This window comes from Ammospiza caudacuta, chromosome 35, assembly GCF_027887145.1.
Source record: "Ammospiza caudacuta isolate bAmmCau1 chromosome 35, bAmmCau1.pri, whole genome shotgun sequence".
Classification (NCBI taxonomy): Eukaryota; Metazoa; Chordata; class Aves; order Passeriformes; family Passerellidae; genus Ammospiza; species Ammospiza caudacuta.
This window is the reverse complement of record NC_080627.1, coordinates 729760-746550: the sequence shown is the minus strand read 5'-3', so window position 1 is coordinate 746550 and position 16791 is coordinate 729760. Positions and strand designations below refer to the sequence as shown.

Genomic DNA, 16791 nt, shown 5'->3' with positions numbered 1-16791 from the left:
AATCAATAACTTGATCCCAATCATATCCCAAACCTCAAGCGATAAAACTGATTCCTTTGTAACATAAAATATTTGAAAGGAAAATGAACAAAAGCTTTCAAATTCCCCTTTGAAAAATGAATTTCCCGAGCAACTAGGGCTAACGTAACTTGGATATAAATCTCCCATTGTGGAACGAGTTTTGTGCCCATTCTGCAGTCTTTCCACCCACAAGTTAAAATGAGAAAACAAAAGAAAAGGGTGACTCTGACTGAAACATACTCACCAGCAGTGTGTCAACAAAGGATCTCGTGGGGGTGTGTCAAGGAAAGCGATCCTCCAGCCCACGACTCTGGGAGGTTTGCAGGTCTCTCTCCTCAGCGTGCCCAGATAAAACTCAGAGGTTGTCTTAGGGTAGCGGCTGACCCAAAGGCGACTTAGATTACAGCCATGCTGGAGACGCTCTCCAGGAGTACCAGTAGAAGGTCCCTGTTCGGGTGCCACTGTTGTGGTCTGCGGTGGTGGTAGATGCAACTTCCCTGAGAGCATCTTGCACCAACAGACAGGAGACATGAGAGCCCCAGCACACACTCACACACACACCCACACACACACAGACACACACACAGAGAGAAACACATACACACAGACACACACATGGAGCGGGTCGGCAGTGAAGACACGGGAGGTTCCAGGCATGGAGTTCCAATGTGCTTTATTTCAGGCAACACTGAAGAGGTCCAAGGCCAAAGACAATGCCAAAGGTGGGTCTAGGTTATAAATGAGGAAAAGAGAGGGTGGAGAAGAGTATCAGGGATCCAATGGTCTGAGGGCTCACAGGTGGTACACAGGGAAGGGACCAATAGGAAATGCTAGAGTGGATAGCCGGAGACATAAACCAATGGGATTACAGGGAAGGGAGAATTCACCAGAACATGAACATATAAGGGTAAAAGGGGTGGGAAAGGCCAACGGGCCAATAGGGAGGAAAGAATTGGCATAAATTAATATAGTGCTGCAATGCACCATGGGGGAAGCTTCTTTCCTCACCCTGACCTGCTCTGGTCCCTCTCTCAGGTGGGGTTTTTGGGGTGCCAGGGGCTTGGCAGCCACTTTGGGGCTGCACCAGAGGCTGCAGGGGCTGGAGTGGGGCAGTGGCCACCCCACCTATGCAGAACTCTCCCTGCCCCCAAACACACACTGGAGATGTCTGGGGCTGTTCATCATTTCTCTGCTCTCCAGCACCAAGGCAACGGACTCTGGCTACAGCTCTGAGCTCATGCCCAAGGCAACCACCTCTGGCAATGGGGATCCATGGAGCTGCTCTCAGGAAACCCCCAAGACCTGGGGAGTGCCCCAAAACTGCCTCAGAAATGTGAGATACCCAAGCATCTCTTCATGAACATGGAATATCCAAAAACTCACTCAGTAACGGGCTTCCCTTCCCTTCATCATCCCCAAACTTCAGCTGCCTCATTCTGGACCCCAGCCCACCTCCCCAGTCCCAACCCCAACCCATCCCATCACTCCTGGACATCATGACCCCCTTCCCAAGATGTATTTCCCCCATTTCACACCTCCCAAACCACATCCCACCCATCCTTCCCCACCCAATGCGCATCTTACCCCTTCTGATTTGCATCCCACTTCGCCCAATCTAATTCCATTCCCATTTCACCCCCAGGGGATGTGGAATTGACGAATTTTGGGGTGGAATTGAGTAGTTTTCAGAAGCATTGAGTGGTTTTGAGCTGACAGATCAATCCCTCTCATCTTTTGGAGTACCAAGAAATAAAAAAAACCAAACTAAATACCCCCCAAACCCCCCATATCCTCCCAGATATCACCAAGAATCCAAGTTTCCCTCAAAACACAAGTAAAATGTGAGGCTTTAGATGCCTTTGATGAATTGGGTGGATTTTTACCCTGATTATTTGTGTTTTGAAGGGAGGGAGATAAATCAAAAGACACTAAGAGGCAAAGAAGGAACACATATCACTTCCCACTGTGTATCACAAGGAATGTGGGTCACCAGGGCTCTGATCATTGTGGGTCCTCCAATGGGGATGGTCATGGAGCAGTGCATGAAGCTCCACCTGCAGTCAGGGCTCTCGTAAGGCCTCCCTTACCAGTGCCTCCATTGGTGCTGGGTAAAGAATGACTGCTCTGAGAAGCTCCTCCCACAGTGGGGACACTCGTAGGACCTCTCCCCAGTCTGGATGCACCGGTGGGTGACGAGGGTGTATTTGCAGTTGAAGCCCTTCCCGCAATCAGGGCAGCAGAAGAGCCTCTCCTCTGTGTGAATCTGCTCATGCAGGAGGAGACTGGAGCTGGTGTGAAACCTCTTCTGACATGTGGGACACTGGTACGGCCTCTCCTCAGTGTGGATGCACTGGTGGATGATGAGCTTGGAGTTGTGGTTGAAGCCCTTCCCACAGTCAGGTCAGCGGAAGGGCCTCTCGGTGTGAATCCACTGGTGGTTGACAAGGGCAGAGCTGTAGCCGAAGCCCTTCCCACACTCCCCACACTCAGAAGCCCATTTCCCAGTGTGAATCATCTGGTGGCTGATCAGGGTATTTGCCCTGCTTGAAGATCTTCCCACACTCCAAGCATTTCTAAGACTTCTCCCTATCATGAAGCTGCCCATGGGCCACCAGCTCCAAGCTCTGGCTGAAGCTCTGCCCAGCTTCCTGGCTCAGGGTGGGTCTTTCCTCCTCAGATCACACTGGGCTGGGCTTCCACACCCTCCTCCTGTGGGATCACTACGGCTTTTCCTCCCTGTTGGATTCCTGTGCCATGGAGCTGCTCAAAACAGCCTCTTCTATGAGGTTCTGCCACGGGGATTTTTCCTCCCTGGTCTACATCCTCAGCTCCTTGTCTCGGGGAGGAAGGACAAGGACATGATGGGATTTGCCTCCAAGCCAGAGAGAAGGGGAAGGAGATACCCCCAGTGCATCCCCAGCAGGACGGCATTGACCACAGGTTTGTCCTGCAGCCAGGGGCCATGCTGGGCTGGGAGATGGAGCAGGAGAGAGGGGGAAAGGGGCACTGACTTCCTCCTCACCTGCCCGGGTGTCCCGGAGCATGTTCCTTTTCCTTGCAGCCTCCTTTTCCATCTGGCAAAGTTTTGGGACTGGGAAATTCTGTTTGGGAGGAAAACAACAGATGAGCACATTGTTTTTTGTACTGGTTTGAAGGCAAACCTGGGGAACAGTCTAAGCCAGAATAACAATTTAAAAAGAAAATTACGATCAAGGCAATGATATAGAAACACCGCCTTAAACTGACAGAGTCAGGATAGAACCTGACACCCTGCTGGTCAGGATGGTGTCTGCAGTCCTATTAAATGGTGGTTGCAGTACTGTTGGAGAGATAAACATGATTCCGTCTGATGCCGAATTTTGCCCCAAAAGGCGAGAATAACTGCTTAAGAGACTCAGCCTAAGTCAGATAAGCAGGAGGTATTTTATTACGACGCGTCGGAGAAATCACGAAGTGGATTTCTGAGTTCACATAGCAAAAGCAAGCCTTATATACAATTTTGGGTATAGGATTACATCAGATCAGATACACAATCATGCATATTCATATGGGGCGTGGTGTAGGCGGAGCGTGGGCGGAGCGTAGGTGGAGACATCTCTTTTGGGGAATTTTCAGGTGGTCGTTCCTGTTGCCTTCATCATAGACGGGGTCTTTCCGATGACTCTTCCTCTTTAAACTTTTGAACCTCTTCCCTAATTTGGTCAATTCCCGGTGTACTTGGCTTGGTCTCTATGGCTTGGCAAAGTTCTTAGGGTCAGTTTGACATTGTTGGCTCTGAACATGCTTAGCCCATCAGTTCCCCCTATCCCTATCTCCTTCCTGTCATTGTGTTTCATGCTTTAGCTGATTAATTGCTCTATGTGTTTCCTAATATTATGCCTTCTTCAAATGCCTCACATTCTATGTTTTAACTCATTATTTCTTAGAGGCTATCCGCTTTGGGGCTTCATTCCCCCCTTTTCTTATAGCTTACGAATTCTTTCGTCAAGTTCTGGTCTCACAGGACGCTGATAGGCTCGTGCCATTGCCCAAATCATTTGGGTCCTCTTCATTATGCCCCTTAGTCTCCACCACAAACAAATGTTTGTAAGAGTTAGTAATAACAAAGCTATAATTACTACTAGCATTGGGTGCACCAGGTAATGGAAGACCTGTGTAGCTGTTGGGGAGTATCCTGTAAAGATGTCCCACCAGTGATGCTGGCCTACTTGTTCTACTTCGGTCAGGACGTTCTTTATCCTTTCTGAATTGTGTTCTATCTGCCACACCATTCGTTTAGTTGTTTGATTCACCTTTTGCACCAATTTCTTTACTTTAGGGTGTGCAAGCATTGCTTTGAGAATTTTTACGTCCATCCCTATTTGTAATTTCGGTATCTCTTGATATAGGTTGAAATTTGCGTTAATTAGCTGTTGGGTAGTTATTGGGACGGTGTAATGAAAATCACAACCTATGATCTTGGTAAAGTTGCATACACAAAAGTTAGTATTGTTAGTCTCTTCTAGGCAATTATCTATAGTGACGTTGTCACAAGCTGTCCTTACGCAAGCACACCCATTTCCTATATAGTAAACTTGTGATTGTGTTCTATCATGCGGAAGCATTTCTAAGGTACATACACCATTTTCAGCATCTAAGCATAAATCTTCGGCTTCTATCACAGCATTTTCGCAAACATAGCCTAGTTGTCCTCTAGGGATGCATGCTTCTGTGCTAACCGATTGCCACTTATTTTTGGTGTAATCATAACTGGCCCAGACGTTATGGTTTATTGGCCTGACAATGACATCTTGATGTATTGTCCCTAAAGTGAGGATGGGAAAGATACCTCTTTCCTCTGCCGCACTAATGGTGAGGACATAAGCTTCAACGTGTTCTTGTTGAGGTTCATAAGTGAAGTTTACTAATTGCCACCAAGCTTGATGGTCCCTTTCAAATCGTGTAGTATGATTGTCCTTTAATATTGTTTCCCTTATTTCTTGAGGTAATATACCTGCCGTTCCTTCTCTCATTATTCCTGCCGCTACCGACTGTACCCATTGTTGCGTCTGAGAGCATTGGATAGCGAGTGCAATGTCCTTGCCAAGTTCCCCTGTGTAGTTAGCGAGCTTCACAAAATCCTCTGCAGTGTGGTTCGCTACCATGGTTAGTAATTTCACCACTAGCGATTGTGTTTCAGCTAATGTAAGCATGGATGTACTGAGAGGCACCTTAAGCTTTCCTAAGCTCGATGTGACGGTACTTAATTTGTTTACTAATACCTCTTGATCTATTGTGTTTACTATACCAAATCCGGTGCCAATCCACCCACTTAGATCTCTTTTTGTTTTTCTGTGATGAGACCTTGTCGCTAGCCATGCATTCCATCCCTTAAGGCTTTGCTGTATAAATGGTCGGCAATCCTTTTGCAAATAAGTAATATCGGTGTGAATGTTCATTTGCACCTTTTTCAGGGAATAAGTGGGGTCTAACAATAATTTTAGTTCGTTAGATTTTCTTATCACCTGAGGCCCTATAAAGGTTAGGTTGTGTACTGCTTTACACTCCACTGGTAGGGTGGTTTCTTGAGGCAAGTCTAGATCTGGATACAATGGGATCACGTCTTCTGGTAATTGTATCCTATAATCGACAGCACGCCCGAGAGCACGCCCGAGGGAGCTAATATCCTGTCCCAGTGTTTTCAACTCCCTTTCACATGTGAACGTCATTGACTGATCCAATCTAAATGCCATCTCACACAGTGCTTTTCCTCCCTCAGGACCACTAGATATTACAATTTCTCCCGGAGAATGGAGAAGGGGGTGAGGGTCATAGGTTATGTTTTGAGGGCGTAGCTCCCCAAGTGAATCTTCTCTATAAATCACCCCCTTTATCGGTTGTTGTGACCCAGGTGGATCCTCCCTGAAGTCGCCCCACTGACATGAAATTGGGCCTTTTTGCTGGATCCAGACTGTGGGCCTGCCCATTTTCACTGGACTAAAGGTAATTAGGTTATGTTTAAAGGCTGGCATCAAGGGTTTAATTGTTAATACTAGCCGCCTTGTTTTCCCTTCCTCTGGGTCAAGTTCTCGACACCCAATTTGGACTTGATCTCCCTTGTATGCTACCATGGAGGGCTGATCCCACACTTCACTTGCATATGGCTGATTGTTACGTAAGGCATAAACCTCGAAATAGGGCCCTCTCGTTCCCAACTCTGGGTGGATACACTGGTGCGCATGAGACCATGGGTCTATTGGGGCAGAGCCTTGGGGAAGCACTATCATTAGTCCAATGATCAGAGTTGTAAAGGTTTGGGGTGGAGTCGGGGTCATAATGTCTGGCTGTCAATTTTGTTTCTTTTGGCGTTCTCGTTGCTTGGTGTGAATTTGTTTTACTCGTAAAATAGTCTTTTCTAGTTCAGTGTCTAAATCTCTTTGTTTTTTAAAGGGTCCAATTTGGTCACTTGTTAGTGGATGTCGTGGGACAGAAGAATAGCAACGGGTCGATAAAACCTTAGAACGACTAAGTTTCAAACAATATTGTAACCAGCGGTGCACTTTCCAATGGCACCACCCTAATACAATTTGTTCGGGAGCTTCAAACAATTCCCTAGCCTCTAAAATGGGTCTGTTGGCGAATTTCTCTAAGGCCAAATAGTCGTCATTTCCCCTTGCTTCTTTGCAGCTACACTCATAACATTGGAGGTCCAGTAAACAACTTTGTACGTTCCAAAATTTTCTATCACAACCTCCACAAAGAAATCCAATTAGTCCCACACAATTTCTTTCCCCACACCCAAAACACGGCTGATCGTGAATAGGGTCCTGTGGGTCAGGTCCTTGTTGACTGTATGTTTCAACCCACCCTGTCCACTGTATTGGCGTGCTACGCAATGCAGCTCTAGCTTCGGCATTAAATTCTGCTATGAGGGATAAAGGTTTTGGCAAAGTCAATGTTAGTTTATGTTGAATTCTCACGTGATCCTGCGGAGACAGCTGACTCAGAAGTCTGTACATCTAGGGCAGGTTTGATCTCCTCTTGTTTGTTTTCCGGAGCTCTCTTGACCCGTGAATAGTGGATCCACGTAGGTCGCTCCTTGATCCGAACCGCGGTGAAGGTAGTCAGCAGCACTTGGAAAGGTCCCTCCCACTTCTCTTGTAGGGGTTTTCCTAAAAGATTCTTAACATACACCCAATCACCGGGATTAAACGGATGCAATTTGCAGTCGGGTTGTTTAGGTTGGTGCCCTATCACCACAGTAGCATTCTTATCAAACTGTTTCCCCACCGTAATTACATAATCATAAATATACTGATTACCGATTTGGTCTATAGCGTCCCCATTTACAACTGGCATAGCATAAGGTCTACCATACAAAATTTCAAATGGGCTTAACTTTTCTTTTGATCTTGGTTTGACTCTCAGCCTAAGCAGAGCAATAGGAAAAGCCTGATACCACTGCAAATTAGTCTCCTGGCATATTTTGGCAATTTGCTGTTTGATGAGATGATTTATCTTTTCCACTTGCCCACTGGCCTGTGGACGATAAGGTGTGTGTAGTTGCCATTTGATTTGTAATGCTTTGCTTATTGCTCTCACCACTTTTGCACAGAAGTGTGTACCTCTATCCGAAGAAATGCTCTTTGGTACCCCAAACCGTGGAATAATTTCATTCAACAGTACTTTAGTCACTTCTCTTTCCTTATTTGTCCTACAAGGGAATGCTTCAGGCCACCCAGAAAATGTATCAGTTAGTACCAACAAATACCGAAACCCCCCTTTTCTTGGGAGTTCAGAAAAATCAATTTGCCATACTTCACCTGGGAATTTACCTCGATTTATGGCTCCTTGATGTACTTTGGTTCCTGTGTTCGGGTTATTTTTCAGACACCGCTCGCACTGGGATGTGACGTGCTTTACAGTAGTAAATAATTTCGGTCCTGCTATCCTGGCTCGCAAATGTTGATAAAGAGGATCTAGACCCCAATGGGCCTTTTCATGCTCCGCCTTCACAATCTGCCACATTATGTTCCCTGGTATTATCAACTGTCCTGTTTCTAATTGTCCCCATCCACTGTCTAACAGTTTACCTTTATTCTTTTGAATCCACCTATGATCTGATTCTTGGTATTCTGGCTTGATATTGGTATCCAGCTCTCCTGGTATTAGGGCCACTATTTCCACTTCTCTTTTCCTTGTGGCAGCCAATTTAGCTTCTGTATCTGCCTTCCTGTTCCCTATCTCTGGAATAGTGTTACCTTTCAAATGTCCTTTACAATGCATTATGGCCACTTGTGCTGGGAGTTGGACCGCCTCTAGCAATCGCAGAATCTCTTCTGCATGTTTGACTGTCTTTCCTTGTGTAGTCAGTAGTCCTCTTTCTTTCCAGATGGCCCCATGAGCATGTACAACAGAGAAGGCATATTTAGAGTCTGTCCATATATTAATTTGCATGTTTTCTGCCAATTCCAGGGCTCGGGTCAGAGCTATCAGCTCTGCTTTTTGGGCTGAGGTCCCTGCAGGCAAGGGGTTTGACTCAATTACCCTTTCTGTAGTGGTGACTGCATAGCCAGCCATTCTTACTCCTTGCTTCACGAAGCTGCTGCCATCTGAGAACCAGTTGTCCGCACCTTCGAGCGGCTCTTCTTTGAGATCTGGGCGACTGGAATAGACGGCTTCAATTGTTTCCAGGCAGTCGTGTTCGATGGGTTCTGCTGGGGCTCTCCCTTCTAGAAATGAAGCTGGGTTCACAATGTTAGTTACCTGAATGGTTACGTCATCTGATTCAGCCAAAATGGCCTGGTATTTTAGGAATCTGGAAGGGGACAACCAATGGTTGCCTTTCTGTTCCAGCACAGCCGACACAGTGTGAGATACTAACACAGTCATCTTTTGGCCCAGTGTGAGCTTTCTGGCCTCTTCTATGTTAATTATCACTGCAGCCACTGCCCTCAGACAGCCTGGCCATCCTTTACTTACTTCATCCAACCGCTTGGAGAAGTAGGCCACAGCTCTCTTGTGTGTTCCCAACTGCTGTGCCAGGACTCCTAGGGCCATCCCTTGTCGTTCATGGGAGAACAGCCAGAATGGTTTTGATACATCTGGGAGACCTAAAGCCGGTGCTCTCATTAGCTCCAGCTTCAACTTCTTGAAGGCCCCTTCTGTCTCGGGAGTCCAAACTAGAACATCCTTAGTTTCTTTCAACAAATCGTACAGTGGTTTAGCGAGTATCCCGTACTGGTAGATCCATAGCCGACACCAACCTGTCATCCCCAGAAAGGCGCGCAGATCTCTCACTGTCTCTGGTTTAGGCATCTGACAGATGGCCTCTTTCCTAGCTGCTCCCAGGGATCGCTGTCCTCTGGAGACTTCGTATCCCAGGTACACCACTTCTTTTTGCACCAGCTGTGCTTTCTGTTGAGAGACTCGGTATCCACTTAAACCCAGGAAATTTAACAAGGAAATAGTCCATTCAATGCATTCTTCCTCTGTTACTGTTGCTATTAAGAGGTCATCTACGTATTGCAGAAGGGTGCCGTCTCCCAGCGGCCTTTCCCACTGTTCTAATTCTTTGGCTAACTGATTCCCAAAAATCGTAGGGGAGTTCGCCCATCCTTGGGGCAATACCGTCCAGGTAAGTTGGGTCTTTCTTCCTTTATCTACAGATTCCCATTCAAAGGCAAAAATCTTTTGACTCTCGGGAGCTAAGGGAAGGCAGAAAAATGCATCTTTCAAGTCTAATACAGTGAACCAGGCCAAATTATCCTTGAGTCTAGTTAAAAGCGTGTATGGATTAGCAACTAAAGGATGTAATATCTTGGTTATTTCGTTTACTGCTCTCAAGTCCTGAACTAGTCTATAAGCTCCATTAGGTTTCTTTACTGGCAAGATTGGTGTATTAAAATCCGATTCACATTCTACCAATAACCCCAGTTCCAGAAACCTTTTGATTATGGGCTCAATCCCCTTCCTGTCTTCTATTCTCAAAGGGTATTGTTTTCTTACCACCGGTCTTGCCCCGTCTTTAAGTTCAACAACAATCGGTGCTGCTTGTTTCGATTTTCCAGGTATATCAGTAGCCCATACTAATGGGTATGCCTCGCTCAGGACTCGCTCAAAATTGTGATTCTCAGGTTTAGGTTTCACACAACTGATTGTTAGGCTTAGGGCTGTAATCAGTTGTTCTTCTTTTACTTGAAATTCAAATCTGTCCTTTTTGAACTTTATTATGGCTCCCAAGTTCTCTAGTAAGTCTCTCCCTAGTAGAGGTTTTGGCGAATTTGGCAAATACAGAAACTGGTGTATTCCCATTTGTTTCCCAATTTTGTATTTGATAGGTTTCAAAAAGTAAGCTTTTTCTGGTTGGCCTGTTGCTCCCACAACTTGTACAAATTCATCACTTTTAGGTACCAATTCTTGATTTAAAACCGAAAAGGTTGCTCCCGTATCAATCAAAAAGTCCAATTCCTTTTTACCTTCCCCTAGCTCCATTTTAACCAGTGGGTCTGCTAGGGTATGGCCCACCGGTCCCCCTCATTCACTTTCTTGCTGTGTGGTGGTAGTGGTGGCCATTAGCCTTCTCTTTAACTGGGGGCATTCCTGTTTCCAGTGTCCCGTCTGTAGGCAGTATGCACATTGATCTGGCCCTACTCTAGCTGGGTGGGGTTGGAACCTCCCTCCCCCTCTCACCGGGTAGCCTCTACCCCTACCCCTGGTTCCAGGTTCTGAGCAACCTGTCTTCTGAGCTGCCACTGCCACAGCCACTACTCGAGCTATCCTCCTGTCCTCCCTTTTCTTCTCCTCAACTTCTCTATTATTATATACCTTCCATGCCTCATTCAGCAAGGCCTCCAGGTTTTTATTTTCTGGATGTTCAAGCTTTTGCAATTTCTTTCTGATGTCTGGGTTACTCTGTCCCATCATTAACCCTAACAGGTGTTGTTTCCCTTCTTCCGTTGCCGGGTCCAGGGGTGTGTATTGTCTCATGGCTGCCCTAAGTCTATCCAAAAACTCTGACGGGGTCTCATCCTTTCCCTGCCTAATGTCATATAACATCGACCAATTGATAGCCTTAGGGATCGCATTACGCAAGCCCATCGCTATCAGCTTTCTGTACTGCACCAATCGTCGATAGTGCTCTTCGTTGCCCGGATCCCATTCTGGTTTACTACTGGGGAAATTATCTTCTAGTCTCCCTGATAATACTTGAGCATGTCGTTTTCCTGTTTCCAATACGAGTTCCCTTTCTGTATCTGTCAATTCTGACAACATCACCTCTATATCTTCCCAATCAATATCTAAATTCCTTGCCATTAATTCAAACCTCTTCGCTACTCCCTCTGGATTCCTCCTGAAGTTCCTTGCCTCATCCCTCCAATTGTTCAGATCACTTGTGGAGAACGGTACCTTTACCCTGGTCCTTTCTCCTACCATTGGCATAAGTTGTCGGAGAGGAGCTATTGTATGGTTCCGTTCCTCTTCTTGCTTTGCTTCCCTCCGTGCCACAGATCTGGTATAATACGAATGACTAGTCCCTTCCCCAGGATCTTCCTGTGCCTCAATGTCTTCCCTATTCTTTCTTTTCTCTTTTCTCTTTCCCTGTTCTTCATCTTCACCTTCTATTTCTGTTAATTCTTTTCCTACTACCCCCCTGGCATGGTTTACACAGTCCAGCCGCGCCTCGCTCTGCATCTGTCGCCTTTCTTCCCGCATCTGCCGGCGCCTATCCTGTTCCGGGCTACTGTCCTCATCTTCTGTTCCCCTTCCATCTCTCTTATCCTCTATCTGAATTATTATATTCAGCTTCTGTGAGTTGTTCTCTACCTCCCTTTCGCATGTCTCAGTGTCATTCTTCTCACTATACCTTAGCTTAGAGACGTTGCCTCCCAGTGAGTTATCCCCAGTCCTCGGTGTGCTAGTTTCTATTCTACAGGTACCTGATTTCCCAAAACCTCCACTTCTGGGTGTACTACCATCCCCATATGGACTTAGTTCGGGGAGGCTGCGTGTCTCCCCTCGACTCTCTGTTCCATGTGGGCTGCCTTCTTCCCTCTCAACTTCTAATCTGGGTGGGCTGTCAGCATCGTTGTAGCTTCCCGACCCCTGTGGACTATCTGGTCCCTGCGGGCTGCTTTCCTTCTTGTCCATCCCCGATTTTAATGGACTATCCTCCTCCCAAGTGTTATCTAGTTTCTGAGGACTGTGCCCAAACTTAGATTTCCACCATCGTTCCAGCTCCTTTAAGGGGCTAGGATCCCCTTGTTCCTCCCTTGGCCTGGGAAGAGGCCCTTCCCGTCCTGGGGCAAATGGATGGTATTCCCACAGGCTTATTTCGCTCTCCTTTCCACTATCCCTTCTTGTCAATTTAAGACATCGCTGCCCAATGCTACATGCATCACAGCATCGTTCTTTAGGCTTTAAACCTTTCTTATCTTTTTCCAGGGCTAGCACTAGGGGGTCCTGAGGTGCTGCATTTACCCCGCACTCTTTTTGCCACTCCGGTTTATTTCTTAGGGTAAAGAACATGTCAGCGTACATCACTTCGTCCCATTTGTTAAGTCGGCGAAGGAAAAGCATTAATTGCAAAATAGTATTATAATTAGTTGTTCCCTCCGGCGGCCATTTCTCATTGTCATCTAACTTGTACAACGGCCACCACTGCGTACAATATTTAAGGAGTGTCTTTTTACTTATGTTTCCCCCCGGGATCCCTCCCAAGTCCTTCCAGTGTTTTAGGATACATCCTAAGGGGGTTTTCATATTTACGTCTTTACTCTGTTGACTTCCCATAGTTATTCCCTGTGTTGGTTTAACACTTCACACACAATTTTCAGTCGCTTTTGTCCTGGCTTCTTGCGTCGCAGCGATGCTGCGTCTTATTCACTCTCAACCATACACGCACACCTTTATAAAGGAATTCCTACCTTATGGTCTATATCGGAACAGACTGTTACCGGGTTTGGTCACGCGAGGTCACCTACAGACCGTGAGACACCAGTTTGCCAGATTCGTGCAATCGCAACTGTAGACAGTGTAACAATTGCAGGGGGTCACAATTTTCTTCCGGATATCTATCAACTTATTCTCTTCTAAAAATTATAGAGAGAGCAGCAAGATGTTTTCTGTAAAATTTTGCAACAAACACATAGAACAGACACAAAAGATCACCGGCTGACAGACCTCTTCAGATAGCAGTTTCAGTTCTTAACCCTTAATTCACAGTATTACAACATCAAACACAATGTTAAAACAGTTTCCCATACAGACCAAAAATACCAAGATGAACAAATACTTCTTTCAGCAGGACTTTATCCTTTTCTCTACAAAACAATGCCGGGAATCTAACCCTGGCCAATCAATGCTAGCAACCCAATGCTAGCAACCCAATGCTAGCAACCCAATGCTAGCAGCCCAATGCTAGCAACCCAATGCTAGCAACCCAATGCTAGCAGCCCAATGCTAGCAACCCAATGCTGGGGTTTTAACCCAGCTGGGATTCGTTACCGGGGCGTCCCCCAGCTTTCCCTTCGGGCGGTCACGTCTGACCCCCGTTTCCCTACCAATAAAACCAATAAACAATTAAAATACCTCTTAATTGAAGCAGGAGATGCAGGGAACCCTCCGTCCACCAAGGCGCCAGTCCAGGGGGGTCTCTTCTGACAAAAAAATTCGTCAGGGGCGCCCAGAGAATCCCGACCCCGGACCCGGCCCGGGAGGACCTCAGGGCCCGGATCTCCTGTCTGGTCCCATCTGGGTCGCCAGAAATTATGCCGAATTTTGCCCCAAAAGGCGAGAATAACTGCTTAAGAGACTCAGCCTAAGTCAGATAAGCAGGAGGTATTTTATTACGACGCGTCGGAGAAATCACGAAGTGGATTTCTGAGTTCACATAGCAAAAGCAAGCCTTATATACAATTTTGGGTATAGGATTACATCAGATCAGATACACAATCATGCATATTCATATGGGGCGTGGTGTAGGCGGAGCGTGGGCGGAGCGTAGGTGGAGACATCTCTTTTGGGGAATTTTCAGGTGGTCGTTCCTGTTGCCTTCATCATAGACGGGGTCTTTCCGATGACTCTTCCTCTTTAAACTTTTGAACCTCTTCCCTAATTTGGTCAATTCCCGGTGTACTTGGCTTGGTCTCTATGGCTTGGCAAAGTTCTTAGGGTCAGTTTGACATTGTTGGCTCTGAACATGCTTAGCCCATCAGTTCCCCCTATCCCTATCTCCTTCCTGTCATTGTGTTTCATGCTTTAGCTGATTAATTGCTCTATGTGTTTCCTAATATTATGCCTTCTTCAAATGCCTGACATTCTATGTTTTAACTCATTATTTCTTAGAGGCTATCCGCTTTGGGGCTTCACGTCAAAGCAGTGATCCTGTAGAAGGGTCTGGTCTTCCTCTGGAGGTCCAGTGGTGGTTATGGAGCTCTTATCCTCTGGCAATCCAGTAGGCAAGCTGCTCCTGGTGTAAGGCTCAGCTTATATCCAGGTAGGAATGCTTGGATCCTCCCCCTGGGCAGAGCATCCCACAATGGGATGATGGAATTTTATCAGTCCTGCAGTGACACTCAATGGCCCATTCACAGAAGATATCTCCCCTGGAGGGCGTTATCAGGGGTGAGTCATGGAAGAGATAAAGAACACTGCCCCACCTGTTTATAGCAGTTTATGGAGATGGTGATTGAAAACATGCATTTGGTTACATCTTACATTGCAACCTGAAACAGTGGGGTAATCCCTGCTCAGGGGGTGAACACCACCCCCCTTACCCAAACTGGCTCAGCTGTAAAACCCCCACCCTTGGAAGGCCACACACACAGGGGACAATGTCACACTTGCCCTGCTCCAGGGGAGGTCTCTGTCCCTGTCATTCCCTTGCTGTCCCCCCTTTTCTCTTTCTTTCCATTGTTCTCTCTAACTCACTTTTACTGTTCAATAAAATCTGCCTTGGATTTGGTCTCGTTAGCACCTTAATTGGGGCAGAGGCATCTCTCTAACAATTTTCTTGATCATATTGCCACATTATTTTGGCACAGTGAGTTCAGGGCACTGTTCTCTGACACCAAGTGCCTTTGAAAACAGCATAATTCCCTCCACTGAGGAGGTTGTGGTTCTTTCTGAAAGAGCTCTTGGAAACTTGGACACAGTCCCTCCTTCCTCCTGGGGAACTTATTGGAGAAACGATGAAGAAAATGGCTGTTCGAGTGGCCAGTGTAAAGAAAATATTTTGTTTTCCTTCCTTGAAAAGTTTGTTAAAATCACTGGAGGAGAGGGAGAAAATGATATCAGCGTGACTGATAAAGTTCATTTACTCCAAGGTGAGGAACATAAGGCTGCTAAAAGTCCAACAAGAAGCCCAGCTCAAGTAGCTAAATTCCCAAATAACTCCAGCCAGGGGTCTTCAGGAGGATTTTTTGGAGAGTGTTTGGAGCCGGCAGATCCCGGACTCGAGCCCCGGATATCTCCGGGCTCCCTAAGAGGAGCTTTTTCAGGGGGAGAGGAGCCGCGATCGCCCCTCGGGAGGGTCCCGGGGGGTCTACGTGGGGATGGCCCTGTACCGACGGGGCGGGACATTGGTTTTGGGGATCCCTGTGAGAGCTGGGGCTGTGGAACGGGGGATCCCCGGGGCAGGGAGTGGGGAAGGGGCAATACCAGAGCTGGGGGACCCCCGGCAGCCCGGAGATGAGGCGGGGACGGGACCCCCTGACTCTGACAGGGGCGTGTCCTGGGCTGACTTCATGATGCTTGTACCCCATCGGTCTGTTTAGCCCAGAAATGAGTTCTGCACCTTTAAGGCTGGTTCTGAGAGCAAAGGGGAGGAGGAAGAGGATGCAGTTTGTTTTCAGAAACTGTACTCACTCCTCTACATTCCAGTTGCTGGATGGACAGACAGCGGGAAGGAGCTCTCCTTTGCTTTTAGTCAGTTTTTAAGTCTCTGAGGCAGAGAAGTGCCCTGGACTGTGGTTTTTCTTTTTCTTTGGAGCTGTTTAAACCTGCTCTGGACTGAACAACCAGAACACCACCGGCAGCTCCCACCTGAGGCCCACCGGGATGGGCCTGGGCTGAGGAGGCATTTCCAGCACTGGATGGACTGATAAGAGACTGATGATAGACTGATAAGAGACTGATAAGACACTGATAAGACGCTGAGTGCCCGGAGCTACAACATAAGGAGGGACTTTCGAAGTTTGTAATTTATTTTGGAGCAGCAGGAGGTTTTATTGCTTAATAATGTTCAAATTTTGTGCTGGTGAATGCTTTGCCTTTAAAATAAAGGGTTTTTAGCCTTTTCTTCACGGAAATATTTTCCTGAATTGGCTGAGGGTAGGGCTGCTGAATCGGCATTCTAGAGGAAACTCCTTTTGGAGGGTTTCAACCAAATTTGCCCTAATCCAGGGCAGGGTGGTGCAAAGAAGGGGGAACCCCAAGTGGCTGAATTAAGGGGAGGCTGGGACCTTGGGACCCCAGAACTTCCCAGAATCCAAAAGCAGGACCCTGGAGAGGAGGGATCCCCAGGACCCCACCAGCCTTGAGATGGGGGAACAACCATAACCCAAGAGGGATGAGACTGGAAATGGGAAACTCCTGGTGGCTTTTTTTTTATTCACTCTTGATTTTCGGACATCAGGTGACTTCTAGAAATGGACATGGGTGGGAGGAATCCACAACCCAAGGCATTCACACCTTGTTTTTCCCCAAACCTTCCCACCGTGACATCCCCCCTGTCCCGCTCTGGGTGAGCTCAATCCCAAACCTGACCCTGATCCTGGTCTCAGTCTCATT

At 47.0% G+C, this 16791-nt stretch overlaps 1 protein-coding gene across 1 annotated transcript in view; it reads right to left on the bottom strand.

Annotated features, from left to right (window-relative positions):
• The window catches only part of LOC131570466 (zinc finger protein 850-like), a 748589-nt gene extending 745963 nt beyond the window's left edge, over positions 1 to 2626 (bottom strand). Inside the window, 1 exon segment of the mRNA XM_058822819.1 lies at positions 2164 to 2626. Coding sequence (XP_058678802.1) covers positions 2164 to 2626 — 463 coding nt within the window.
• Positions 2627 to 16791: the final 14165 nt, after the last annotated feature.